The sequence below is a fragment of the Cenococcum geophilum genome (genome assembly GCF_001692895.1).
Source record: "Cenococcum geophilum 1.58 unplaced genomic scaffold K441scaffold_61, whole genome shotgun sequence".
Taxonomy (NCBI): domain Eukaryota; kingdom Fungi; phylum Ascomycota; class Dothideomycetes; order Gloniales; family Gloniaceae; genus Cenococcum; species Cenococcum geophilum.
Genome location: NW_027137619.1, coordinates 53,263 through 79,281, shown reverse-complemented (window position 1 = coordinate 79,281; position 26,019 = coordinate 53,263). Strand labels below are relative to the sequence as shown.

General features: G+C 48.5%; 9 protein-coding genes across 9 annotated transcripts; 3 read left to right on the top strand and 6 right to left on the bottom strand.

Annotated features, from left to right (window-relative positions):
- Nucleotides 1–4,211: 4,211 nt before the first annotated feature.
- Nucleotides 4,212–5,381, bottom strand: K441DRAFT_620251 (uncharacterized protein; the record flags this gene model as incomplete). The annotated part of the gene is made up of 2 exons (XM_067645916.1): nucleotides 4,902–5,381; nucleotides 4,212–4,851 (listed from the first exon to the last, which is right to left on the bottom strand). Exons 1-2 carry the CDS (start codon nucleotides 5,204–5,206, stop codon nucleotides 4,212–4,214), a joined length of 945 nt encoding a protein of 314 aa, XP_067498459.1. The 5' UTR covers nucleotides 5,207–5,381.
- A 291-nt stretch (nucleotides 5,382–5,672) lies between these two features.
- Nucleotides 5,673–7,765, bottom strand: K441DRAFT_620247 (uncharacterized protein). The gene is made up of 3 exons (XM_067645915.1): nucleotides 7,475–7,765; nucleotides 7,215–7,410; nucleotides 5,673–7,166 (listed from the first exon to the last, which is right to left on the bottom strand). Exons 1-3 carry the CDS (start codon nucleotides 7,490–7,492, stop codon nucleotides 6,016–6,018), a joined length of 1,365 nt encoding a protein of 454 aa, XP_067498458.1. The 5' UTR covers nucleotides 7,493–7,765; the 3' UTR covers nucleotides 5,673–6,015.
- Nucleotides 7,766–9,269: 1,504 nt separating this feature from the next.
- Nucleotides 9,270–11,310, bottom strand: K441DRAFT_586078 (uncharacterized protein; the record flags this gene model as incomplete). The annotated part of the gene is made up of 3 exons (XM_067644610.1): nucleotides 9,270–10,525; nucleotides 10,577–10,965; nucleotides 11,024–11,310. The coding sequence occupies 3 exons, from the start codon at nucleotides 11,308–11,310 to the stop codon at nucleotides 9,270–9,272; spliced, it is 1,932 nt and encodes a 643-aa protein (XP_067498457.1).
- Nucleotides 11,311–11,512: 202 nt separating this feature from the next.
- K441DRAFT_645652 (IMP-specific 5'-nucleotidase-like protein 1) lies at nucleotides 11,513–13,450 on the top strand (the record flags this gene model as incomplete). Its single annotated transcript, XM_067646803.1, has 8 exons — nucleotides 11,513–11,540; nucleotides 11,596–11,606; nucleotides 11,666–11,686; nucleotides 11,741–11,755; nucleotides 11,855–12,002; nucleotides 12,058–12,803; nucleotides 12,855–12,900; nucleotides 12,980–13,450. 8 exons carry the CDS (start codon nucleotides 11,516–11,518, stop codon nucleotides 13,225–13,227), a joined length of 1,260 nt encoding a protein of 419 aa, XP_067498456.1. The 3' UTR covers nucleotides 13,228–13,450.
- A 160-nt stretch (nucleotides 13,451–13,610) lies between these two features.
- On the top strand, nucleotides 13,611–15,079 carry K441DRAFT_668188 (NAD(P)-binding protein). Its single transcript, XM_067649961.1, has one exon. The coding sequence runs from the start codon at nucleotides 13,637–13,639 to the stop codon at nucleotides 14,852–14,854; it is 1,218 nt and encodes a 405-aa protein (XP_067498455.1). The 5' UTR covers nucleotides 13,611–13,636; the 3' UTR covers nucleotides 14,855–15,079.
- Nucleotides 15,080–15,785: 706 nt separating this feature from the next.
- K441DRAFT_297048 (uncharacterized protein) lies at nucleotides 15,786–16,516 on the bottom strand. The gene is made up of 2 exons (XM_067641011.1): nucleotides 15,915–16,516; nucleotides 15,786–15,880 (listed from the first exon to the last, which is right to left on the bottom strand). Exon 1 carries the CDS (start codon nucleotides 16,470–16,472, stop codon nucleotides 15,993–15,995), a length of 480 nt encoding a protein of 159 aa, XP_067498454.1. The 5' UTR covers nucleotides 16,473–16,516; the 3' UTR covers nucleotides 15,786–15,880; nucleotides 15,915–15,992.
- Nucleotides 16,517–17,159: 643 nt separating this feature from the next.
- Nucleotides 17,160–20,040, bottom strand: K441DRAFT_668187 (6-phosphofructokinase). The gene is made up of 3 exons (XM_067649960.1): nucleotides 19,002–20,040; nucleotides 18,499–18,957; nucleotides 17,160–18,445 (listed from the first exon to the last, which is right to left on the bottom strand). Exons 1-3 carry the CDS (start codon nucleotides 19,743–19,745, stop codon nucleotides 17,315–17,317), a joined length of 2,334 nt encoding a protein of 777 aa, XP_067498453.1. The 5' UTR covers nucleotides 19,746–20,040; the 3' UTR covers nucleotides 17,160–17,314.
- A 309-nt stretch (nucleotides 20,041–20,349) lies between these two features.
- K441DRAFT_296967 (uncharacterized protein) lies at nucleotides 20,350–22,968 on the top strand. Its single transcript, XM_067641010.1, has 3 exons — nucleotides 20,350–21,497; nucleotides 21,555–22,820; nucleotides 22,888–22,968. The coding sequence occupies exons 1-2, from the start codon at nucleotides 20,525–20,527 to the stop codon at nucleotides 22,661–22,663; spliced, it is 2,082 nt and encodes a 693-aa protein (XP_067498452.1). The 5' UTR covers nucleotides 20,350–20,524; the 3' UTR covers nucleotides 22,664–22,820; nucleotides 22,888–22,968.
- A 698-nt stretch (nucleotides 22,969–23,666) lies between these two features.
- Nucleotides 23,667–25,157, bottom strand: K441DRAFT_668186 (Clavaminate synthase-like protein). Its single transcript, XM_067649959.1, has 7 exons — nucleotides 24,984–25,157; nucleotides 24,770–24,922; nucleotides 24,626–24,718; nucleotides 24,211–24,572; nucleotides 24,099–24,156; nucleotides 23,812–24,047; nucleotides 23,667–23,758 (listed from the first exon to the last, which is right to left on the bottom strand). The coding sequence occupies exons 1-7, from the start codon at nucleotides 25,119–25,121 to the stop codon at nucleotides 23,743–23,745; spliced, it is 1,056 nt and encodes a 351-aa protein (XP_067498451.1). The 5' UTR covers nucleotides 25,122–25,157; the 3' UTR covers nucleotides 23,667–23,742.
- Nucleotides 25,158–26,019: the final 862 nt, after the last annotated feature.

The window sequence follows — 26,019 nt, the reverse complement described above, 5'->3', positions numbered from 1 at the left end:
GGGGGTGCGATATTTGGACGATATGTTGAGGACCTTAGGGGCTCGTGCGTAACCTGAGGTTATGCCAAGCCTAACCCGGACCTCCGATACCTAGAGCCATCTTTAAGAGCCTTAGCCGAGTTATTCGCTCCTCCCACTAATATAATATAGGATCGTGCGTAAGCGGATAATTATCTTTAAGAGGCTCTTAAGCCTTCCAAGTTTTGTATTCGTTGGCGTCGGCAAGGCTTTAAGAGCAACGAGTATTAGCACGAATGTAGTTATCTCTACCCGACGCCGCGTGTAATCGTTTCTGCGGCTAGGTTAGTAACATAGTTAAAGGCTCTGGATGAGCTTTATATAGAAGCCAAAGGTTAAGAAAAGCTGCGTCGTTTTTAATTAGCTAATTGGGGCGGTCTGCCTATGCGTACTTTAGAAGTTCTTATAGAGAGGATGAAGTAGAATAGCTGTATAGTAGACGGGAGTTATATTAAGCTTCTCGAAATACTTATTAAGCTTTAACTAGCTACGGTTAAGGTTAATTATATAGTGGTCCTTAATTGGTTCCTAATCTGGATAGCTTTTTACTATTACTTTAGCTACTTAAGTCTTCCTTTCCTTAAAGAGCTTAAGCAGCTAATTGTCACAGCGACTCAGTCAATCGAGGCACGAGCGCCGTAGAACGTATGCAAGCCTGTACAATTGGTAGTCTATTGACCCGGATATCAAGATAAGGAGAAGAAGAAGGTCGTGGAAAGGACACGTCTATATACATGGAGCCAAGACGTAAGCGAACCCCCCTGNCTAGGCCCTATCCAGGTTACGCGCGTCAGTGCCGTAACATTACCCCCCCCTTCAAAAAAGCTTGCCCTCAAGCTTTATTCTTAGGTGCTTGTCTTCTACCTCTTGTACAGTTGTAGTTATTTGCTGCAGGTGGGGCAGCAGTAGTCGATGAGATGCTGCAGGCAGAGCAGCGAGTGTCAGTTGGAATGCTGCAGGCAGAGCAGCGAGGGTCGATCGTAGTGCTGCGGCGTAGCAGCAGAAGTCAATTGTGGTACTGGCAGGCAGGAGCAGTAGTGGTCGAATTAAGGTTTTAGCTGCAGTAGGAGCAGCTGTGTTTTGGGTAGTAGTACGGTACTAGCGGCGGTAAACGATAGTGGTCGAGCACAGAGCTCGTCTATCGGTTGTCTTGTGATAGCAGGTCGAACGTAGAGCATCGGCTATCGATTGGTCCTCGTCGACTGTGGCAGGGCAGTCGTTTTGTGTAGCAGTACACGATGCAGCGGAAGTCGTGGATCGCAGGCGTAACGGCACGATCGTACGGTCAGAAGACTGTAGGCGTAATCGGCACAGTTTGTAGTCCAGTCGTAAGTACAGGCTATTGGCGCTACTGTTGTTCGAGTATATGGATCGTATGCATATCGGCACGATCGGTAGTTAATAGCAGAGTGATGCCAGCGTTTTGTAGTCCTAGTGATTCGTTCCCTCGCAGCTTGTACAACTTAAGTAGCTTAGTAGGGTCGTTCTAGATTTAGCAGCCAGTGTATAGCACTAGTCTCAGTATCAACCGATTTTCGTTCTCAAAGTATACGTAGCCTTAGTAAATCCATTAATAAAGGACTATTTCAGGTAGAGTACGGTGCAAGCGTCCGAATAGAAAGACGTAGCGGTGGGTCGTCTTAAAGGTCTTAATTCAAGTAGTCGTTCGATCGATTGTCGGTAGGATGTACGCGATTCGGTTGACAGATATACCGTTGCTCGGTTCGTGTTGACGAGATCAGTACTAGTCGGAAAGAGGTTACCGCTCGGACACGTGCTCCCCATAGATAGGCGGACCGTTTGGTAAGAGAGAAAGAAAAAAGAAGGAAGAGAATATAAGGGAGGGTACACCTATAAGTGTAGGGATTCATACCAGCCACCACAGGACCACGGTGAGTGTGTCTACGATTGTAGAAGACTTCGATGATTCCTACGATTGTAGGGCTTTAATGACAATAACAATGATTCCTGCTTTGTCTTAGAGTATGCATCTCCTGCCCTTCTTTGTTATAGGAGTTAGGCTCTTCCTTCCTTCCCTTTGCCTGCAGTATATAGGGAGCCTCCGGTCACCCATTAACTACTAGGCCACAGGGCTTCTTTGACCTGGGATACAACAGCCTGCGATCGGTTGAGGGATCTTGATATAATGTCACGATTAGTTAATCGAGGCACGAGCGCCGTAGACGTATGCAAGCCTGTACAATTGGTAGTCTATTGACCCGATATCAAGATGAGGAGAAGAAGAAGGTCGTGGAAAGGACACGTCTATATACATGGAGCCAAGACGTAAGCGAACCCCCCTGACTAGGCCCTATCCAGGTTACGCGCGTCAGTGCCGTAACACTAATTAAATGTAGGAATAACCTCCTAAATTGCTCCATGCAGGCCCGACTTGCCTTTAGCTTTAAGCAGCTTAGTAGCTTCACAAATTGGTAATAGAATGTTAATGTAGTTAATAATAACGTCCCAATTGTAAGAGTTTAAAGCTCTACCTACAATAACTAGGGGAGGTAAAGGTACCTTCTTTCCCTTAGCTATTAGAGGAGCCACTTCCTTCTTATACTTTGTAATTATATATTATACGATTAAATTAATTACGCCGTAAAGAAGGACAGCTTGGGTAAAGGTGTTGTAATAACTATTCCATCTAGTTTTAACTGGCTTTATTACCTAAAGGATTTTAACGCTAGCTGCTAGTAGATTGCTTTACTCTAATTGCTAGTAATTCTTAAAGATTTAATAAAGCTAAGGTGTAGTAATAGAATTAAGGATATTAATAAAAACGCCAAGAGGACTTTTCTTTTACTATTCTTTAAGGAAACGTTCTTCGTCCTACTTAGTAGAAATTAGTAAGGGAGTAGGAAGTTAAGATTTATTAGTTAATATACTGGTATATTTATATTCTTATTCTTATAGGCGTCTTTATCTTTTTTAAATAAAATTAACTGGGCTATAAGATTAAGGGTATAAGCTGCGCACTAGATCTAGTAAGTCTCCTTCTTAAAGCTAAACTTAAGAGACAGATAATCTAGGCAGATACTATTATTAGCGGTATTATTAGTAATAAAATAGCTAAGCCTCTCTTTACTAACGCCAAAATAGGTAAGAACGCTGCTTATTACTTTGGCGTAGTTAATTCCTATATAGCGGCCAAGTTGCTCTAGTAGAGTAATTAAGTAGTTAACTACCTTACCTTTGCGATTAAGGTGGTGAACATATACGCTAGTAAGGGAGTATTTGCTACTACGCATAGTCTAGCCGTTAAATAAGAAATAAAGCTTTAAGCGGGCGTTCGCGAGCTTATTAATTATAGCTAGTTAGTAGGCCTTATAGTTCTATATTACGTAAAGCCGAATTAATTAATGCGTTTTCTAAATCCATCTCTTAGCGTTAGGATTGGCAGTAGCTATTATAGTATAAAAGAAAGGTGTTTTAACTTCTTATAGAGGATAATTGTTCTTAGTAATCTACTTAATTATAGCTTACTAAAAGGTGTTCTTATTAAAGCCGCCAATGAGATTATTCGTAAGGCCTTAAGAAATTTTATGCTTTTTATTAAGAACTTTAAGTATTATTACCTTCCGCTTCTTCTCAAATTTAATTTCGCCCTGCTTATTATAGCTATAACCCTTCTTTTCCTCTATAAGGTGTTAGGACGTAGAAGAGGTAATAGCGGTAACATTAAATCGGCCGCCCGGTATACTATACTAATAGCAATACTTACATTCCTAGAACAGTTACTTGCTACTGCGATGTTAAAGCTAATATCTATACTTATAGATAAAGCTCTAGCCCCTTTCTAAGGCTTTAAACGGCTTCTGGTATCACCCAAGTCGTTCCCAATTAATTCCATTATAATTTATCTTAGGATCGCTATTATCTAATAACGGGGAAGCATCTAGAGCGACAGCTTTGGAAAGTGCAATTATGGGCGTTAGGGTAGCTATCGCGTTTAGGTTAGTTTTGGTAAGATCTTAGGGCATAACTAATAGCAGGGCTAGTACATAGCTCCTAGATTAGTCGTGTTTTGGGGGGGTATAAGGGAGAGATCTCCCTAACTCTAGATCGCGACTTATGCGCAAGGAAGTTCGGCGCGGAAAAATAATTACACGGAGCAAAATCAGTAAAACTTAACACCAAAAGTGTATTACCAGATTGGACTCTCAACCAAAACCCTATATATATAATTCCTATCAAGCGGGCAAGCAAGCAAGCAAGCTGGGCCTAATTGGGCTTGCTGGCTTGCCAAAATTAGGCCTTTTGGCTTGCTGGCTTGCTTGATTACTAATCAAGCAAGCAAGCAAGCTAGTCAAGCCAGCTTGCTTGTTACCAACTCTGGTAATAGTCAATGTCGAATACTCGTAAACTTTGCCCATTTGCGACGACTCGTTCAACCAATCATCGCGCGAATTCTGAATGACACAGAGCGAATCAATCCATATATAGTCGAAGCCCAGCATCCTTGCTGCAGTAATAGCATCTTTGAAGGTTTGGGGGAGGTCCGACTCGGGTAGAGCTTTTTGAAATGAAGCCTTATTCTCCTTTGTGAGCACTGTCTTGTCGCATATCTTACCCCAGCAATGTGAAAGTGTTGCGTATGAAACCGACGCAGGAATCTGATTACCCTCACACAGCTTTGAGCAAATTCCTTCTTTATTGATTTCCACCAACCGTGTTGGGTTCCAATCACGACGCACCGTTCGTTGATGTTCGCTGCACTTTGTATGGTTTTCCCGACAATTCTCAATCCAGTTACGAGCAAGAGAGAAGCAAGCATTAGATCCCGTAAATGCTGTCTGTTGATTAATACCGAAGCGTAGCCGGTCTGCTGGAGAGTCAGAGCTTTCTAACAAAATTGCGTGGTCGCATTGAGCGTACCGGTACCGTGACGTGGGCCGATTCGAGTGACTTGAAAATAAGTCTCGTTAAGCCTACTTCCTGGATCCTTGGAGTCATATACGTTGAAGACGAGGGCATAGTCTATACGAGTTCTTTTCATCCATATAATCTCGGTTTTGATTCGTCCTAGGTCTCGATTGGATCGGTATAAGAATGCGCACGCGTTACAACTTTGACGCGACTTAAAGTTGGGAGAACGGGCAGGACGGTGGTAAGGTATCTTCCCTACGTCTCCTTTTCTCGCAGCCTCCAAATACCAGAACAGTTCTTTACAGCGCCTACAAAGCATGGCTCCATAAATTGGAGAAGCAGAGCGGCTTCCTAGATACGCGCCCGAATTTTCAGGCTTTCAACGATGGTTTTGCTACTGAATGATACGACATACAGCTCTAAGCGGGAAAGAAAACTATATTACGAATGAGGAGTTTTAATAACGCTGAACGTAATGCTGTAGAAGACTAGGCAGCAAGCGCCAAGTGGGCTGCAGCTACCGTATCTTATTATCCGGCGCACGTGGTAGGTTAGTCTTGGCACGAGCGGTTAGTCTTCAATTCTTGGAAGTATTCTGCGCTCTTAGTTTTCGACGAATGAGTTGTTCGATGTCCCCTTTGGTGGGATCTTGCGGTCAAAGCCTTAGGTCGGCCCGGAAGCGGTTCTGGAAGGCAGGTAGGTCCCTCCTCGAGATGCACATTTTTAGACTGCTTGAGGTATACACCCATTTCTGGAGACGTCTTGCAAAGTCTCTCTGAGATCTAGTACGCTAATAATTTATTTTTATTTTTGGGCATAACTTGCTTACATCAACTTCCATTAAAGTCATCTCGTTGGTCAAAAATGATACTCTCAAATCCTCATCGAAGAGCCCATCATAAACATCCGTAACTCGCGTCCAGCCTTTACCCATATAAATTCATCACAACTGTACCCAAATAGCCAATCCTCTTACGCCATCAATGCCAAGCAACGTACTGACGTAGTGACACCCACGCTGTATTGTATAAACATATCTACAAGGCTCTTAGCCGTGCAAAGAAGCCACTCTCAAAGGAACTAGCTGCCTTGCTCAGCCCCACTCGACTTCTGCACCATTCTCGTCAATCAGACGTCTTCTTCTTGAATTCCAGGACTTCCCGGATTTGGCCATGTGTATCGGACCAGAGAATTTTGTCGTGAAGAATATCCAGATGTATGACGTGATGGTCCGCCGAAACTTTCTCGGTGTTCGCTAGTAGACACTGCCATGATATTTGGCATCTCCACAGTACCCAGGGCGTAGCTGGGTACGCGTGGGACTTGAGGTTCTTCGTACAATGGAGCGGCCCAAGAATAGTCGCGAGAATAGGTAGAAGTAGTGTCCATGATCGAATGTCGTGTCGATGCACCATCCGAACCGCGACTCGAAGCACTTGTCCTCTTCACTTTCCATACGCCGGTCCTACCGTCGGGCGCCAACGTGCTTCCCGGGTACTTCAAACTATCGGCCAGCGTCCGTGCATCAGAAAAGATGTCGGTTTCGTACTCTTGGATGGTTTCCCGGCTTTCCACGGGATGCCCCGTAACCTTCTTGTTGTTCGGGGCGTAATCACCTGGTCCTTTAGCGCCGTCAGGCACGTGGAACCTGAGGTCAAAGCGCACCATAGCGTAAAAGATAACAACGAGTATCTCAACAAGGAAGTCAAAAACGTAAAAGCAGGTTTTGGAAAAATACCACGGCGACGGGTCCCTGATGGGAACAGGTGGGACGTAGCCGGTTCCTGCACGGAAGGCAGCGCCAAGACTGAGGACTGTGGAAGCCATAAAAAGCATAGTGATATTAGATCGCATACGGCCCTCGCCAAATTTTTCTATGCCCCGACGTGGAATTGCGAGGCTAATGAGTATCAAGGAATTAGGACCGAAAGCGAAAGCAGCAAAGTAGGTGGACCCAGTGAGCTGAAGGTAGCGATCGATCCGGTGGATATTCTTGGAGAGCGTAAAGAACGATTGAAGCGCAGCGACAATAAGCATTATTAGACAAAGGATGAGGAGAAAAAGACCAGCACGATGGAAAATCCTATAAGATGTTGACCACCCTAGCCGGGGGTGCAGCGCTCGAACGATTCGTTGTGCAAAGAACCAGTTCATGATGAAGAGGATTACCGTACCAACGTAGACAAAGATTTGCGCAGCAATTCCCAGGCTGACATTCCTTGGATAGCATGCCCATGCTATGCGGAGTGACATGGTGGCTATTCGAATTTTGCAAAATCCTTGGACAAGTTAGTGCCTGATCAATAGAAAGCAATTAGACAACTTACCGAACATCATGGCAGAGAATATGAACTTGTGGCCGCGTGCCTTGTTTTTCCTGAAAACCACAAAATGGATAATCCCAAAAATAACATAAAGAAGAAGAAAGACGCTGGTGATGGGTACATCAGGAATGACACTTGGGAGTCCACCCAAACTGGCTGTTTGTGGAGCATATGGAGGGCCTGAGGGCTGTTGTTGACCCTATGCAGCGTAAGTATTGTTCTCCTCAAAAGACATGAGCGTAGCTGGGTGGATAGATACATACCTGGTGCGAGGAGGACATGATAGCGATTGAAAGATGAACAACCACCAACTCTCAAAGGAGTCAAACTGCGAAAGCAGCTCAGGACATGGCATATATCAAGGTGGATTTTCCACAGTACGCGCGGGGCCGATCCGTGAGTTCAATCTCTTAGCATGAGACTGAACCGTGGAAAAACACTACGAGGTGATGACTGTGCATGATTGCGCACAATAGAGACCAATCAGAAGACAGTAAACTTGGCCTTACTCAAGACGGAAGCGTTCTTCAACCTTGCCGCGAGCATAGCGGCTGCTTTAGCTCTTCATGGCGGTCTGCCGATCCATTTTGGTAACACCTCGAAACCCTTGAACAGAGATGGACAAGTCCCTGCTCTTGCAGACCACCCTTGTGGTATGGCCAGGTTAAGATGCTCAAGTTGGGACGATCAGTTTCGGGTCTCCATGCAGAAGACCGTAGCTCGCGTGCGTGGTGTTGAGCCATGGCGCGGAGCTGGAAAGTCCGTGCGTCCGATCCACAACGTCATTAGTTAATATCTTAGCTGTGACTGGTGCAAATAGGTCGACTTTTCACTAGCTTCGCGAATACTCAAAGTTGAGTACAGCCACTACGGAAGATCCCAGAAAAAAGGACAAGGGGGTAACATGAACGGGTCAGATGCTCCCCCTGCTAGTACGGTGAAGAAATAAGCGAGTCTAAAGTGACATAGCGGGACTAGGTTATTTTGTTTACCTTGTAGAACTCTAGAGGCATCTTTGAAAAAGCCTATCGATTCAGACCACTCCAGGGCTGAGACAGCGCAATTAAAATAAATGCTTTACATAGGCCATCGAAATCCAGGCACATGTTCCCTAGTCGACCAAGGTACCTAGTACTACTGATATCCTCTAGCTCTACCATGTTTCACAATTCTACTCAACTGTATGTTTTCTATGTGTGTGCTCATTCTCATTACTCTCTCACTCCATCCACTATTCACTGTGCCCCTACCCTCCGGAAAAATCCATTAAGTAAGGCAAAGATAGTCCAGCTATGCACCTGGGGAAGATCTGCACAATGCTATTATCCAACTGGTAAGAAAATACCGACATACAGTAGTAGAGGTCAGTATGACCAGGTCCTCCCTCTGGTCATTATCGTTGTCGAGTAGTTCGGCTCCCAGCGTGGACGTGCGTTGGGTACCATGACAACGACGTTGGCCAAGAGCTTTCTCGCCAACATGAGCAGCGTCTGTGCTGAGGCACAAAAGCTTGGATCGTGCAATAGTGCAATTCATTTACACATTGTGTAGTGCTTAAGTAGGGCGACAAGCCCATTTTTGAGCTGGCTGCATTGACAACAGTAAATAATCGCGTCATGCAAGCTGTCAAATGCACAGTGACAATTAACAATTACAGCTTATCCCACAGCATATTCCTGGCCGATCCCGTTCAGGAGTCACGTCCGCGGGTTGGTTAGTGTTATTACTTTCGTCATATGTGATAAATGGTAATTTTCTTGGCAGGGTCCTGTAGCTCGAAGCGTTACCGTAGATGGTGCAAGAAGAAACCGTCATAGGAGTCTTTCTGACGATTCTCTTTTCAGGACAGACAAAAGATTCGGCCCCATTTCGAACTTCTCAACTGCAAAGGGCAGTAGAGAGAGTGAGGTTGACCGTGGGTAAACTTCTGTACGGTCCTTAGACTTTGCAATAGCTCGTAGAGAGGATAGAATTAGCGATAATCTCGATCTACTGTCACTTGTATATGAAGTCAACATAGTTAGGATGTCTTTAAATTTTTGTTCGTAGTCAAAAACCTTAGGAACTGCCAACATATTTCTTGACTACTTCCCTAAATCCCATCTTGCCTTCACTACCATCCCAGACGTATTCCTCGGTGGGCTTTAGGCGCTCGGCCCACCTCCAATGCAACGCCATTGTTCCGTTCTCCAGCCTGACTCCCAGCTGTTTCTGGTCTTGTCTCTTTTGATGTGCCATTGCTTTCGAGATCTCCGGAGTCCGATCACTAGGTAGCCATCCATTGTGTTCGCTAGCAATCAGTGAATGCGACAGATCGAGTGAGAGTAGAAGATCGATGTAGGAAGTTAACTCTGGTAATGAGGTGAAGCTGAAATTCCGTTTCGTATCTGTTGCAGAGAAAAGGATGGCGACGGAGCAAGGAGGCAGGGTTAGGGTGTATTCTGTGCCGAAAGTTTGTGGAGTGACATGAGTCCAGATTTCTACTAGTACCTCCTCTTGTAGAGCAGGATTGATGACAGAGGAGGGCAGGCAGAGGGTTGCGGTTGTTTTGGACGGGTTTATGAGCGTGCTGACAAGCTTGTCAAGTAACGAGGCGTTCTCCTTGGTCGATTCGCCTATGTTATCTGAGAGGTTTGACAACTTAGGATCAAAGTCGAGCTTGAATGTAACATCCAAGCCAGCGCTGAAAAGTGTCTTCCTAGTTCGGCTGAAGTAGTCCCGTATTGAATTGATAGCTTTGCTATTCTGGAAGTAGTTGAGTAATGGCCGTAGTATAGGAGGGGGCGAGGTTTGGGGTTTACGTTCGGACAAAGGAAGTGGTATTTGCGATCGGCGATGTAAGCGCTGTCTATGCGCATATGAGAGTAGTACCCGGAGTGCTTCTGCAGTATTTTGAGCAATCATGTCCGATGAATGGCCATTGGTTTCCGACAGTGCCTCGTCCAACGGTACTATATCAATAAGAATCGTACGTGGAACTTCCGAGAGACTATCAGAAGTAGGTGCTGGTAAATGGATGACTGAGTCTCGGAGCTTCACATCATAAGATAATAGGATGCGGGTTTCCAAAGATATCTCATGGTAGAGCTCTTCTTCGAAGAGAGAATTTCGTGCACGGCGTATAAGATCTTCGATAGATGGATGTAGGATATCATCTGGAGAGGGAAGCTTGGAGGTTCCCGTAATCTTGCCATCTTGGACAATACGCACGCGGACGGCTTTGGGTCTTTGAGTAAGCTCTGCGTCTAGGATGATACTACCATCACCATTCATACGTAATGGTGCAAATCCACGTCCCTTGAAGTAATCGCTCGCTAGTTCCAAATTACCATTTCAATTCAACAAAGCAATATACAGCAACCAACCTTCAGAAAATCCAAACTGCACACCTAAAGTGTGCTTCTCCTTTGGTATCCGGCGGACTGACCACCCTTTCTTGGAGATGGAGAGAACCTGTTCCCAGTATTGAGTTTCCTTCCTGACCTCATTTTCCAGCCGAGTCGCTGCTTTTAAGACGGAATCTGCAGCAGATTCAAGCCCTTTCATCCTCCATCCTTTTGCGACAAGGTCTTGCTTCCGTTTATCTGACTCTTCGGGCTCTGATATCGGCCACTTATCGAAGCCTAGGGATCCTTTGGGCACTCCGGACTGTTTTAATGAAGGGGACATTGTGATATCAGCCGTGTTGGGGGAGTCTTTCGAGACTAGTAGAGAGATGAAGTCAAGCGCGACCATTGCTTCGTTATGGGCTACCCTGAGGCCATGTCAGCTGTTTAGTCGGAAGAAACTACAAAACAAGGAGATCACACTACCCTATAAGCTGCTGCATTTGAGCTTTGGCAGCATAGATCTCTGCGCGACGTTCCTTTTCACCGGTGGCTGCTGGAGCCTCAGTATTCTCAACGCCTTCCATAACATTAACAGGTTCATCTTCAGCGTTATTAATCTCCTCCTGGAGACCCTCTTCAGTGATGTGCCGAAAATGGCCGCGCTGTTGGTAGAGGCGCTGCAGCTGCAGCTGGAGGTCTTCGGAGCCTGGGTCCTCCGTCGGCCAGGGCCGAAGCGACGCTGGGACAGACCCAGGCCCAATATCAGTCATGCTTCGGGTTCTTCACGGAACGCTTAGTAGAGTGGCGATGGTTGGTTGTCACAATGAGGTTCGGAAAGGATTGGACCTTGCATAAGGCTACTTGGCGTCGGGGAGTTATCGATAAGAAGCAAGCTTATTAGCCTGGAGCATGACCAGCAAACTCCAAAAGCTTCAACTGACACTCACTACCCTGCTGGCTACCACAACAACCATAATGACAACAAGGTACAGAGTAGAGTGTAAGTATACGACCATGCCATTGACCAACTTTATATTTGCTAACGTCATGTCTAGATGCTCTCAAGGTCCGCCAATCCTCGGACCCAATACATGGAGACAAGCATGCTGACATCTGCGCCTTAAGACGCACCGTCGCGACCAATTGGTAAGCATTACCTGAGGACGGATTACAGAGCCAATTTGCTCACTATTTCTGTAGATAGAATGGATCAAGGTGCGGTTTTCCAAATTGCTCAGCTCCGCCTGTCACACGGATCCCCGCACCCAGAGTTTCGCATCTTTACAAGTTGGTTCGAGCTGACATGGAACCAAGGGGCTTCTGGCAGTGCCCTTTGTGCTGCACTCGCAGCCCACGGCTGTATTTGAACCTCACCGGGAAACCATGGAGCAGATGGCTATGAATGCTCAGCGTCGATATAACGAGATAATGAGGGATATTGAAGAGCTAATCAATGACCACAGTTTGTTCTCTCAAAGAGTAATCATGTGGATTTATTAATGATTACTTGGCTTTAGTTGCGCACCAGAAGGCTGGCACGCATGACCGCTCCAAACTCAAACTCCTCGTTCCGTCTGTAGCTACATTCTTCACACCGCTCCTACTCCATGATGCTTTTGTATGGCAAGACCAACGGCGATTTATCAGTTACCGCCGATTCGTCCCACCATCCTTCAACGACATTAGGCTGATACTCAACACAGCTCAGGTTATGAGCTTGGTTCGCGGCGGGCCGCTTGAACTGGTCACGTTCGATGGAGATGTGACGTTATATGATGACGGCCAATCACTAACTATGGATAACGTCGTAATCCCACGTATACTTGGGCTTATGCGAAAGGGTACCAGAATTGGCATAGTCACAGCTGCTGGATATACCGAGGGACGGCGGTACTATGAGAGACTTCATGGATTACTTGATGCACTGCACGCGTCCGATCTCCCTATCTCTCTCAAACAAAACTTAATTGTTCTGGGTGGAGAGAGCAACTATTGTTTCAAGTTCGCAGAGGATAGTCCAGACTTGTTGAAACTAGTGCCACGCAAAGAATGGTTGCTGGATGAGATGTTGCTTTGGCAGGAAGCGGATATTACAGAGCTGTTAGACGTTGCTGAAACTGCTTTGCGAGATTGCATTAATTACATGCATCTCTCCGCTGATATCCTCCGAAAGGAGAGGGCTGTAGGTATTATCCCGCAGGCCGGGACAAAATTTGCCAGGGAGTCGCTGGAGGAGACCGTGCTAGTTACACAAAAGATACTTGTACGCCTTAGCCTCTTCCGTCTATATAATGTCTGCTTAATAATAGTACAGGAAATGTCGACAGTCGGCCGCCGCCTTCCATTCTGCGCCTTTAATGGTAAACGCCTCATTTCTTCATGTATAGATCCATGACTTCGTTCCTTACCTTTTAATATCTCTTAAGCTAACCTTACTAGGCGGTAACGACGTGTTTGTTGATATCGGTGACAAGTCATGGGGCGTACTCGCCTGCCAGCGCTTCTTTGGCGGCATTGAGGGCAGCAAAACACTCCACGTAGGCGACCAATTCCTCTCCGCTGGAGCAAATGACTTCAAAGCTCGCCTAGTATGCACGACAGCATGGATAGCGAACCCAGCAGAGACGGTGCAATTGCTTGATGAGATTGCAGAATTAGACGAAATGCAACAGCGGAAGACAAGATAGAAAGCTATGAGAGATGTGAATGTAGGGCATGAGATACCAGGCGTTTGTTCACAGATTTTTGAAAGCTATTTAACGAATCGTGCATGGGGATGCAAGATATGCGAATGAGCGTTTTTAAATATGTTGGATAACTGCTGGATAGCCTGCTGTGGAATCTGCTAGATGGATATCAACTAAAGTTTAGTAGTAACTGAAATAACTGCTACTCGAAAATACCATTGGCTTTTACCTAATTGGGCCCGTTCTAGAAATCTTCGGGTGTTAATACAGAGTCAAGAAAGCACTCCATGGAAATGTATGGCTGTTTCCCGGTTCAACCTCGGCACCAACTCCAACGTCATAGCTCCCACCCGTTGATTGCAATCAACCGCCGTCTCTCAGAGCTCACCACTCTCTCTCTACAGCACCAATGGCATCCAAACGAGCAACAGCAACGGCGACAGCCCTCCGCCTCACCCCCCAACCCTCTCCACGAGCAGCCACATCCTATCTCCGCACAACTCCGCCCTTCCTCTCCCCCCACCGCCGCCACATCTCCGCCTACGGCTACGAGCAAGCCAAAGCCCTCACCTTTTCCAAATACGGCGAGCCCGCTGACGTGCTCTCGCTCCACACTCACTCCATCTCCCCCGCCCACTCGCACAACCTCACCCTGCGCTTCCTCGCCGCGCCCATCAACCCCGCCGACATAAACCAAATCCAAGGCGTCTACCCCTCCAAGCCCGCCTTCACAACGGCCCTCGGCACCGCAACCCCCATCGCCGTCGCGGGCAACGAAGGCGTCGCCGAAGTCATCTCGCTCGGCTCATCCGTCAAAGGGCTCGCAAAGGGCGACTGGGTGATGATGAAAGCGCCCGGGTTCGGGACGTGGCGGACGCACGCGCAAACGACGCCCGAGCACGTCACGCGGCTCGAGGACCGCCGCGGCATCTCCGCCATCACCGCCGCGACCGTCAGCGTCAACCCGTGCACGGCCTACCGCATGCTGCGCGGCTTCGGGGCGATGCGGCCGGGCGACTGGTTCGTGCAGAACGGGGCGAACGGCGGCGTCGGGCGCGCCGCGATCCAGCTCGCGCGCGTCTGGGGCTTCAGGTCGCTGAACATCGTGCGCGGGCGGGCGGAAGGGACGGACGAGCTGGCGCGGGAGCTGCGCGACCTCGGCGCTGACGTCGTCGTGACGGATGCGGAGCTGCAGGCACCTGAGTTCCGCGAGCGCGTCAAGGAGTGGACGGCCGGCGGGCGTGAGCCCGTCAAGCTGGCGCTGAACTGTGTGGGCGGGAAGCCCGCGACCGCGATGGCAAAGGTGCTGGCGCCGGGCGGGCATTTCGTGACCTATGGGGCTATGTCGAAGCAGCCGTTGACGCTGCCGGCGTCGTTGCTGATTTTTAAGGATGTGCATTTTCATGGGTTTTGGGTTAGCAAGTGGGCGGAGCGCGAGCCGGACGAGAAGAAGCGCACGGTCGAGCATGTGCTGGAGTTGGTAAGGAAGGGCGAGTTTAAGGATGTGCCGGTGGAGGAGTTGCTGTGGGAGTGGGAGACTAAGGAGGAGGAGCTGATAGGTGCGGTGAAGGGCACCCTTGAGGGCTTTAGAAAGGGGAAGGGGGTGTTTGTTTTCGGGAGAACGTGAGGGGTTTCCGCGGAAGGGAGCGGGTGGATGTAGAGGTGAGAACTGGGGGTTGACACAGAAAAGGGCTTTGCGGTGGATTAGGGACTGCATTGCAGGTGTTTTTGGCTTCGCAGGGGAGGGGTTTAGAAACGTTTATTGTATATATTTGGTAGACTGGCGAACAGTCGCTGCAGCGAACATACTATGAGAGGCAATGTAAATTAGCTGAATGGAAAATAAAAGAAGTTTAATTATCTACTTCTAATACTGCCAGCGGAGAAAGTTAATTGTAGGAACTCGTCCAGGCCAGTGCCAGTTCCAAGCCCCATCTGCTCTAAGCACTTGCTTGATACTTTCTGCGAAAAGTAGCGTGGATATTGGGAAAAGGGAACCAAGGGCTTCAGCTAATATGACAAGTACTCCATTCGCGGCTATCCGAGATTAGTGCCATCGATCTTCGCAACACCATACTCCCTATCCTGCCCTTAGTTGTCACTAGGCAGGAAATTAGCGACGCGCTCCCATCGCATCAAAAGGCATTGAGGGTTAAGTTGGGTCAGCACAAAACCAGAATCAACCTGACTAGCCAGCCCAGCCGTCAGACTCAGCAAATCACATTTCCCAGAGCCAGCAAATCCCAGCATTTCCCCCGCCGCACAGCCCTATCCGTAGCAGACACGAATCACAGCAGCACGATTGGACGCAGGGCAAAAAAAGCAAAGAGTCTCGACAAAGGAAACTGGAATATTTTTGGGGCTCCGGCCGATCGGAGCGCCCTCTCGAAGCATATACAGAGAATATATAACAAGGAAAATAAAGGTGCATGGTATATAGTAGTAGGAGCAGGAGTAGTAGTGGGTGTAGTGTGTAGTGTAGTGAGGGAGAAGCGCGCTATACAAGTGCTTTACTCCCTTTATAATTCCAACCTAGATGTGCAAAGTGTCCCTGGTCTCTATGACTATGGGTAATAGGGGACGCTGAGAGTCCCTAAGGGATATTACGGCTTTCCCTTCCCGCCTTCTTTCCTTCCTTCCTTCCTCCCTCCGCCTCGCTGTGCTAGAGTCTTTTTCCTTCCCTCCGCGTTCTGAGCCTGGGGTATCGTGTATCCAACGAAATGAACAACCGCTGCCCTCCCTCCTGCACAGCCTCGCCAAATCCCTCACTTAATATCCTTGAACATCTCCTCCGCCCCCAACGACACCGCCTCCTCCTCCACCCCCAAACTCTTCAGCTCCGGCAACGCCGGCGGCGGCGGACCCATCCGCACGACCTGCGCCTTCTTCTCCTTCACCGGCTCCACGCGCCCCACAACCGTCACCTGCTCAACCACCATCCCCGACCGCGCANACATGGCGCTCCTGCGCCTCCCAAACCAGCCCCCGCTCTTCTTCCGCGTCCCGCCGCTGCTCCGCGTGTCCGGACTCCCCGGCCGCTCCGCGCCGACGCTGCGCAGGCTGTCCGAGCTGCCGAGCGTCCGCAGCCCGAGGAACTTCCGCACCGAGCCTGGGCGCTGCTTGCTCAGGGTTGGCGAGAGCGGCTGCGATGTCGGGCTGCCTGGGCCGGAGGAGGTCGAGGGGACGGTGGCGAGCGGGTCGAGGCCGTTTGTCGCCGAGGGGGTTGGCGGGTAGGCGCCTGGCATTGTTGCGGCGGCGGCGGTGGGGTGCGAGGAGAGGGGTCCCTTGTGTGAGGGAGAAGTTGATTGGGGAGAGGGTGAGGGGAGTGTATTTTGCCATTGTTGCGGGTTGAGGAGAGGGAGGGAGTTTGAATCTGGTCGGGCGTGCGATCTTGAGTGCGCTGAGGTTGAGTGCAGGGTGTGATCGTCGTGGTGGTGGTGTTGGCGGTGGTGGGGAGTGCTGGCCAGGACGGCGCGTGAGTTCAGGTTCTCGGGAGGGCTTTGGCGGACGGGGGACTGGAACACGCGGCGGAGCGGCGGTGGTCGAGGAGCGTGCAATTAGAGTCCCTGGCCGGAGCTCGGGACATGTATAGCTCTGGGCTTGGTTGGATGCGCACTGCGAGGGTTGATTTGCAGCAGTGTGGCATCCCCGTCTATTTTTTTGGATAGACGTTAGGAGTGGAGGTTGTTTTGACAGGGTGGTGACAGGAACAGGGGAGGTCCACAACGAAAAGGCCAGCCGTTTGTGTTCGGAGCAGCGCGCGACAATCCCTTAGCGACCAATCTAGACCGCATGGGGGCCTGACAGCCAGCCGTGCCAGCCGTGCCAGCCATGCCAGCCACGCCGGCCATACCAGCCCAATCATCAATTGGCGATGTCAGCCTATCAACTTAGCCTGGCGGACAATGCCTTTTTTTCATTTCACATACTTTATTCAGTTTGTTCATCCCATCGACGGGTTTTTCACCAGGCGCTGCAGACGAGGTGCTACTATCCCTTGATCTATCACATTGCATATATGCAGACGAAATATAAAAACATCCCGGTGAAATATATGCCACGCTCATTACATTCATCCCATAAACTCTTACTTCGGGGATGAGGTCGTCGAGTGTGACTTGGGTCTGCCACTCAAAATGTCAACAACGTCCTTCAATCCCATCCAGAACTCGTCCTTCGGCCTCCGGTCCTTCCAGTCCGTCTCGTTCTCCTCAACCAGCTCCATTGCTGAGAACAGCACTTTAGCACCCTTGATGCCAATCACCGACGCGCTCATTGGGTCTTTCGCAATCTCCTCTTTGCTTTTTCCAATGAAATCTTCAATATGCTGCAAGCTCTTGACCCCAAATCTGGCAGCTCTCACCCGGTCCATTGGTGACGGCGTGGTTCCTTGTTGGAAGTGACCAGGCACTCCGACTCTGGACTCGAAACGACCCTTGGCTTCCTCGCGGATCATGTTGGCGATTATCTCGGTGGTGTACGTCTTCGATGCCTTTTCGTTCCGGAGGATGATCTTGCCTGCGCGGTTCTGGCCTCTATCCTTGGCGAAATGTTCTCGCAAGTGGTCGATGTCGCGATCCAACATCTTTATGTTGATGCCATCTTCGGGAGTGTAGACCGCAAAAGCTCCTATCGAAAGACCGGCGATTGTGGCGATGTATCCAGATGCTCCGCCTTGCGTTTCGATAACGAATACACGTCTTCGAGACGACGAAGCAGACTGTCGGCAGGCATCGCAGTACTGGATAAGAGCATTGAGGCACGTGTCGCTGCCAATCGAATATTCCGTCCCCGGCACGTTGTTGCTGACGGTCGCTGGTAGGATGACCATGGGAATCTTCAAAGAGTCGTATTGCTCTCTCGCCTTCCTCAGCTCGCTGATTGACGTGAAGGCTTCGAACCCTCCAACAGCGAACAGTGCTTGGATCTTGTATTTCTCGAAGCACATAGCAACAGTTGGCATGTCCTCAGAGGGTAGGCCGCGGTTCGTTCCGATCTCCGAACCACCTTTGCTTACCCAGCTTTCAGCGTCCAGCCAGGACACCTCGCGAACGGATCCCAGAGGCTTGTCGTCGTGGTGCCGGGTTAGTCCGGGGAAGCCGTTATGCAGGGCAACAGGCGTGTGGCCTCTTGCCAGGCAGTATGCCACTGCCGCTCGCGTTGCAGCGTTCATACCCCCAGCAGGAGCACCAATATGAATTATGCCTACTCGTAACCGCTATTCCAGTATCTCGTCAGCTAATTCAAGAGTTGTCATGGTAAGACGCGTACCTTTTCTTCCGGGAGGAGCAATTGGGGCTGATCCATGGCAGTGGTGATGTTGTATGCTTGCCAATATTCGGCGAATTCAGCGTCTCGAAGACTCATGGCTCGATCGAAGTCCTTCGCTGCGATAGCTTCAGCAACCTCGTGGGTTTGTTTTACAGCTTCCAGCAGAGGCCTCCGCTCAATCTTGTTCTCCACCATGCAGATGACTGGGCTAGGTGTTTCCGGAGTTGCCTCCAGCACAGCTTTCACGGCTTCCGCGCCTTGTAGAGTCGAGAGCATACGATCATATGCACAGGCTGTTCCTCCACGTTGGACGTGGCCCAGGGTTGTGATTCTCGTGTCAAGACGCAATTTATCTGTCAGGAGGTGCTTGACGTGGGATGGCGAGATCTTGAGTAGATTTCGGTCGTGGGCTCCCTCGGCGACGATTACGATGGTTTTGCGTTTTCCGAGGTCACGGTGCTGTGCCGGTTAGCATAGAAGAGATAAAGCGTATTCAAACATACCTTTTTGATGACTTTGCACATGTCCGCCTCCCAATTCTCGGATGGGGGGTTTTCTGGGAGGAAGACGAAGTCTGCTCCGGTGCTGACACCCGCCATGAGTGCTAGCCAACCGCAATGTCTTCCCATGACCTCAATGACAAAAGCTCGTTGATGCGAGAGGGCCGTAGCGTCAATGTAATCCACCGACTCGCAAATCCGTCCAAGAGAAGAATAGCAGCCAATCGTGGCGTCGGTCATAGACAGATCGTTGTCGATTGACCCGACCAACCCGACGATGTTCAAGAGTCTGAACGGCTCGACTTGTTCGGCCGTCAATTCTTTCTTCTTGACTAATTCTTCCAGCAGCCCCGGCCATTCCCCCCTGAACTTATCGGCACCGGTCAAGCTACCGTCTCCTCCGCAGATGATGAGAGCATTGATGCCCTTCAGGATCATGTTCTTCGCCGCGGTCAACCGTCCCGGCCTTTCCATGAAGGCTTTACACCGGGCAGTGCCAATCAGTGTGCCGCCTTCGGAGAGAAAGCCTCGGACGTCCTCCCATCCCATCTCCCGGATCATGTCCCCGCCTTGTACCAGTCCCTCGTAGCCTTCGTAGATGGCGTAGGCCTCGCAGTTTTGGGCAATTGACATCCGGACTACAGCTCTGACAGCTCCGTTCATACCCGGAGCATCACCACCGCTGGTCATGACACCAATTCGGCGTTTCCTGCCCAGAAGGGGTGGAGGAGGTTCGGTCGGGGCCATTGCGAGGTGAGAGTTGTAGTGGCCGGGATTGTGTAGGGAATTGCGGTGGGTGGCAGAGGCTTAACAGATGACGATGAGGAAGGGTGAAGTGTATGGTGAAGGTTTTATAGTGGGGGGATTGAGTGATGTGGAGTGGTGGACTTGTCTTTTGCGTTGGGGAAAAAAGAAAAATGGGGCTCGTGAAGCCTCAGAAATCTCATGACAGCAAAGCTTCGTGTCAAAGCTTTCAAGCCCGCACGCGGGGCACTGGCAGTCTGGCGGGCAAGGAGCGCCTTTGTTGTTATCGGCCACTTCGCCAACGATAAGGCTGAACTTTTTACCCGTCGTCATTTGACCACCTCCAATTTATTCAAGCCCACGAATTTGCTTTTGCTGTCAACACCCCGAACCTATTGCCACCTGCTTCCGATCATCTCTCCATCCTCATGAAATGGTGTCACTATGACAAGATATTGCCAACATGGTTGTGGACCGGGGTCCTGCTTGTATCGCGATACAGGGGCAGCCAGAGCTGGGCGTTGATGCAGCCGAGCCGTCCCCGGGATCAATTTACCCATGATAAAAAACGGGAACGTGGCCAAACATTCTCTCGTATCATTGCAATGCTGCATACGTTCGCACCTGACGGCTGAGAGAATAAGTATGCCTCGCCGGACGCCTTGCCATTTTGTTTTCAACCCTGCCTTGCGTGCTTCAGTCTATCTCTTGCGCTATATCATGATGGGTCGGCTTGGACAGCTTGCCTTTCTTTCCAACTACGTTCTTTACTCATAGCTCAAATGGCTCCTTTAACTACTGTCTTTATAATCTTCATTATTTATTGTCTTTCTTTCGCGAAGGTTGAGGCGTTCGTGTTGGTTGACTTTGGACAATGCGAAGAAGCGGTAAACACGTCCTACTTCAACGACCCGACTATCGGTTACCTACGACATGAGCATGGAAACCCTACGAGTAACATCTCCACTGCTTGGGGAATTACTTATCCAGCTTGTCTGAACATCTGTACTGCTGGGCAAAGCTTCATCGAGTGGAACGTCTTCTCCCCCCAATTCGCCACTTGGTTGCTCCCATGGCTAGCTTTAACAGCACAACTACCTTTCCAAACCAGAAGTCGAGCGAAGAATTTCCAGGCCCTCTATCTGGCCATTGGTTCCCCACTTCTCATCATCTATTCTTTGACTCTAACAATTCTCACGGCGCGAAAGATCAATTCGTGTTTCCGCCAAATCAAAGAAGAAGCAGAGAACATGCAGAAAGAAGCTAAGAAGGCACTATTTGAGGTTCTCGAGAACGCCCGAATCATCCTAATTGAAAGCCAGAACATCCCTCTGGGCATCGTTAACGGTCCCGGGAGACAAATCGCCCAGCTCGTGGTGAACCCCAGGAATGCAACTTGGTGGTCACACGTAGCGGGAGAAATCGTCAAAACCAAGAGGAAATGGACCTATTCCCTGATTGCACAACTGTCCGTGGTTATCGTCGCTCAATTGTTCTCCATCATTGATTACTTTACCTCCGCGGCAGATGACACCACGATCTCTGTGGGACTTGCGCTGAATAGTCTTTGGATATGGATGATATCAGTTACGCTGGGATGGGTATTCGTCGGGACTCAAACGTCTGCGGGGTCTATCAAAGCAGCGATTGCATCTGCGACCGTGCCGGAACTGGGCGACGAAACGAATGTGGGTGGGATAGTTGGACTGGAAGATCGGACACGATATGACGGAGTGGCACAACGTGGAGAGAGAAGTAGGTTCGGGCTGGAGTCTCCATACTTTTCCCGCGCTAGCAGAGCATATAGGAAAGCGCATCCCCATTGGGAACATCCTGAAGTTGTACGAAGAGCAAGGTCGCTGAGAAACGCCCAGGAATCAGCCGAAAACGTTGAACTTCAGGAACCTCAACCCTTCCTGGCGGTTCCGGACCCGGAGCGTGGTGATACACAAAGGAGTTCAGGAGATAGTAGCACCAGAGTGGTGAGTCAAGAGGATAATGATGAGGGGCCAGCCGCAGCTACTGATTCACACAAATCCTGGATGGAAAAGAGGTTCGGCATCAGCTTCACTGGCGACGACCTGGAACCGGGCCCCATATTCAACTATGCAAGAGTCTGGAGCCACATGAATGTATTAGCTTACCTTGTCGAGGCCTTCACAGAATCAATCCGACATCAACTCCTCAAGCAAAGTGTCTCAGGCCAAACATGGGACCCTACAAACTACTCCTCCAATCTCCGAGGATCACCCGAGAACATGTCCCGCTATATCTCCGCTACATATGTTGATATCGAGCCATTCTACATCCATTCCAAGAGACTGTCTAGCTTCAACTGGAACTGCGTCAGGGCTGCTCTCGTGGCAATTATTCTCTTCTGGTGCACAACCGGGGCAGGGCTCCTCATCGCTTACGAGACTCCAACTGTGGGTCTTGGCTGCGACTCGGCCGGGTACCTCCTCTACGGCATCATCGCGACCTTCTCCTGTCTTCTCCTCCTCCTCTCCACCTACCTCTCCCACCTATACTCCTCCGCCTTCGAGCTATCCTCATCCTCCCCGACCCTCAATCCCCGTCCACCTTCACCTCAACCCCCCAAAGCCATCTGGTGGCATACCACCCTCGCTCTAGCCACTTCTCATCTCGGCAAGTCCCTCGCGGGCCTAAACGCTCTCTGGCTCCTCTGCATCTCCGTCTTCCAATTCACGAACCTGTATAATACGTGTTGGTGTTCGTCGTCAATCGTGAGTCTGCACGGAAACGCGTGGGTGGCGTTGTTTGCGAGTGATTTGCAGATTGAGCAGGCGAGTAAGGCGCCGTGGATCGGAGGCGTGGTGTTGGCTTCTACGGTGGCGTTTGCGAGTGCGGCGTTCTTTTTGGGGAGTAGAGGGGATGAGATTTTTGAGGGGAATAAGAATTGAGTTCCTTTGGGGCTTTTGATCCGATTTCGACTATGGGGCCAATGTCTGTTGTTTGGGTGCAGCGCTTTAATCAATATTCAATATCAATATAAGGGTGTATTAATATTGATATTGAACGCGCCTTCAGTATTGATATTATATTGAATATTGAACCTAGGTAGGTCTTATGCAGAGTCTTGGCACGTATTTTAGGTTAAATTTAGGCTCTATATTAATCGAATTAGGCACGGAGCTTTAAAGGACGATTAATCTTTTATAGCTACTTCCAAATATCACAACCTTTGGCTTGGTGTTGTAGTCGTCGACTACTTTAACGATCCTCCGCCGTTCTGTAAGACCTTATCTATTAACTGTATAGCCACTATTTTACTACCTACTGTGATATTACTACGTGGCCAGCTCTTTAAACACTCCGTGCGCTTAATATTTGTACTTCCTAGTGATATAAAGGGGGGTGATATATAGACAATATATCGCGGACCTTAGGAGGTTGTGCGTAACGCTAAGCTTAACCTGGACCTCCAATACCTTCTCTTTTCCCACTTACTCACCTAACACGTGACTCTTGATATAACAATACCATTGGTATTGCGATATGCTCGGCCGAACAAACGGTATCGTACTAAAGAGATTTGACTGTATTAAACGGCTGTACCGATATTTCGGTGATGACTGTAAACGCGCGTCAGAAGCATTCGCCGCAGAAATGATTTCCCGCCTTCTCCGCGGAGGCATTTGCCATTTCCTCGGTTGTGCTTGAATTGCAATGCAGTGACGCCGAGCCTCAATGAACAGAGCATCCCCGCCGGAGCACTCTCTGCTGCACGCTAAGCTGCAATACCCAAGCCGCACATCTCTCGCTGCACATCAAAGGAAGGGCTGCACGGCCTAGTACTCCAAAGTCATGATGCAAATTTGTGGCTCTCCATGCTTCCACCATACGAGATAGGAGCCGCATGGTCAGCTTCACGCCCCTCGACTTAATATGATATTAAAGAGATATTGGGTTTTTCCTACGTCATATGCTCCTCTAATATTCTCTCATTCAACGCGAAATCAAATCCCTTTTACCGTCTCTGTTATATTTTATATGACCTGGCATATACTGTTGGACAAGACTAAATAAGCAGCAGAATGTGCAAACATACCTCTTCCACATTTTCAGCTGTGAGCTTCCAAAGGTGTCCCCCGAATCTTCGCTTACCCTCAGTCTTCCAAGTTCTTTCAAATATTCTACGCTTGAAAGCGCATGCTCGCTTGCTTCTAAACGAGAGAGTGGCGCAGACTGCCCGAAGATACCCTGGAGTGATGAGTAACTTTGATTCAAGGGTAATCCTGCGAAGAACACGATTGAATGTCTGGGTGGTGTATCCTGCGCAGGGGACTATTTCAGATTGTTAAATTTATTTCCGTTAAACGTATTCATTGCCCATACCTGAACGCGGTGAAGGGTCGCATGGATGCAGCCGCTGGTTGCTCTTTCGAATGCTTTTCTAAGACACCTGTTAACCGCAGTCCTGATATTCAATGATAGAGGGTGTGTATACCCAATGTTGAGCGCCCATGAATTTGAACCAATAGGGATCTCGATCCAGGATTTACCGTTGCGCGTGTGAATCTGTAGACCGGCTGCATCAACTTCGCTCACGAAGGTCAGCCATCCCGTTTCGTCCTGATGGGCACCGACACCCTGTCCTGTACTGGTAGAGATGCCATCTACCGGGAAATACTTCACGAGTTTCAGACGATGCTGTGCCTCCGCTGAATCTAAGGCTTGCAATGCCCCTGTTGGAAGCTCCAAAGCAACTTCCAGGTGTTCAAGAACCTTTCGGTACATAAGTCGCATATGTAACATATATTGCTCAGTCGTATTGCGGAATTCATCACCTGTGACTTCTGGATCAGGCCACTGTAGAGTGTTAGGAGATAGGCAGAATCTAGTAAACAAACAGTAAGACCTACGCAGTTCCTACCCACAAGAGCCATGTAATCATCTTCAACACTTTTGAGCCCACCATAGGATTCCAGGACTTCCTCAGTAGCGAAATCGAAGATCTAAATAAATTAGTCACTTCCAACTCCTTCCCGTTGCCATGCCATTCTTACCTCTCGATTATCCACGAGGTCATTAGTTACCTCACTGCCACGACCGGTGAACCCTAGGAAGTGGCTGGAAACCGACTTTGCCATTCCTTTCTTCACATCATTCGGCCAACCGAAGGCTTCGATTGTCATGCGACACATATTCTTGAGCAAATCCTACAACAAATTGCTCAACTAATAGGCAATTTGAGGTTCAGAGAGCAACCAAAAGACTTACAGGGGGGAACGAAGGTGCTTGAATCTTAAGGTATTCTCCGAGGAGGCCTGCCTGAATTGCCTTGGTAAAACCTTTCTTTTGCCAATCCTCATTCGGGGAGTCGATGCGCAGGTTGAGGACTGTGGTTTTATCTTCCATGGTGGTTGGTTTCAAAATAAGTGAAGGGAGGAGAATATGTTGAATTGTGATGATGGATTTCGAGCAGCGTGGTTTTCAATAAGCGAAAATCCAGCCAATAAAATATTGGCATTTGTTAATATTTGCAGTATCAATATTGGAATATTGGCAATTTTTGGACAAAATTATTATAATAGAAATATACTTATTTTAAAAATAAATATTATACAAATTACTGGCATAGATTGGCAGTTTTATAATAAGCTCGGACCTCCGGAACTCGGTCGCCTCCCGAACTCGGTCACTACACCAAAATCAACTTACCTATTTTCTCCACAACGAGTTAATTAATAGAGACCAAAATTAGCAGAACTTATAAATGACTATTATAGATTCCGCACCTGGTGTTTATAAGCCTGCGCGAAAAGCCGTGCTTGCATATAGTGTCCCTTTGTCGATTTTAAGCGATTAATTAAATAGCAAGCTATTAACCCGATTTATATATATAATTAACTCCTATATAGGAGGTCTTGTTTATAAATTGAATACTTAAATAGGACCTATAAAGATTTACTCCCTTATATTTATAATTCTAAAAAAATNGTAGCTTAAATANNTAGTTAAAATAGTAATACTAAGCCCTTTAGTAAAATATAGGTAATTAGCTATTTTAACCAAAATCTTATTATTAAATATTAAACTATATAGTTAATAAAAAAGATATAGATTAATAGGTTATAACTAAAGCAAATTTAAAGGTTTTATAATCTTTATAAGAGGGGTAAAAGGGAAGGCTAATATAGAGGTAAAAAGACCTATAAGATAGATGAATTTAGAGTAATATTATGTATATATATAAACCTAATTACTATAAGAGGTGCCTATAAAAAGGAGGCTTTTATATAGTTACTAAATAACT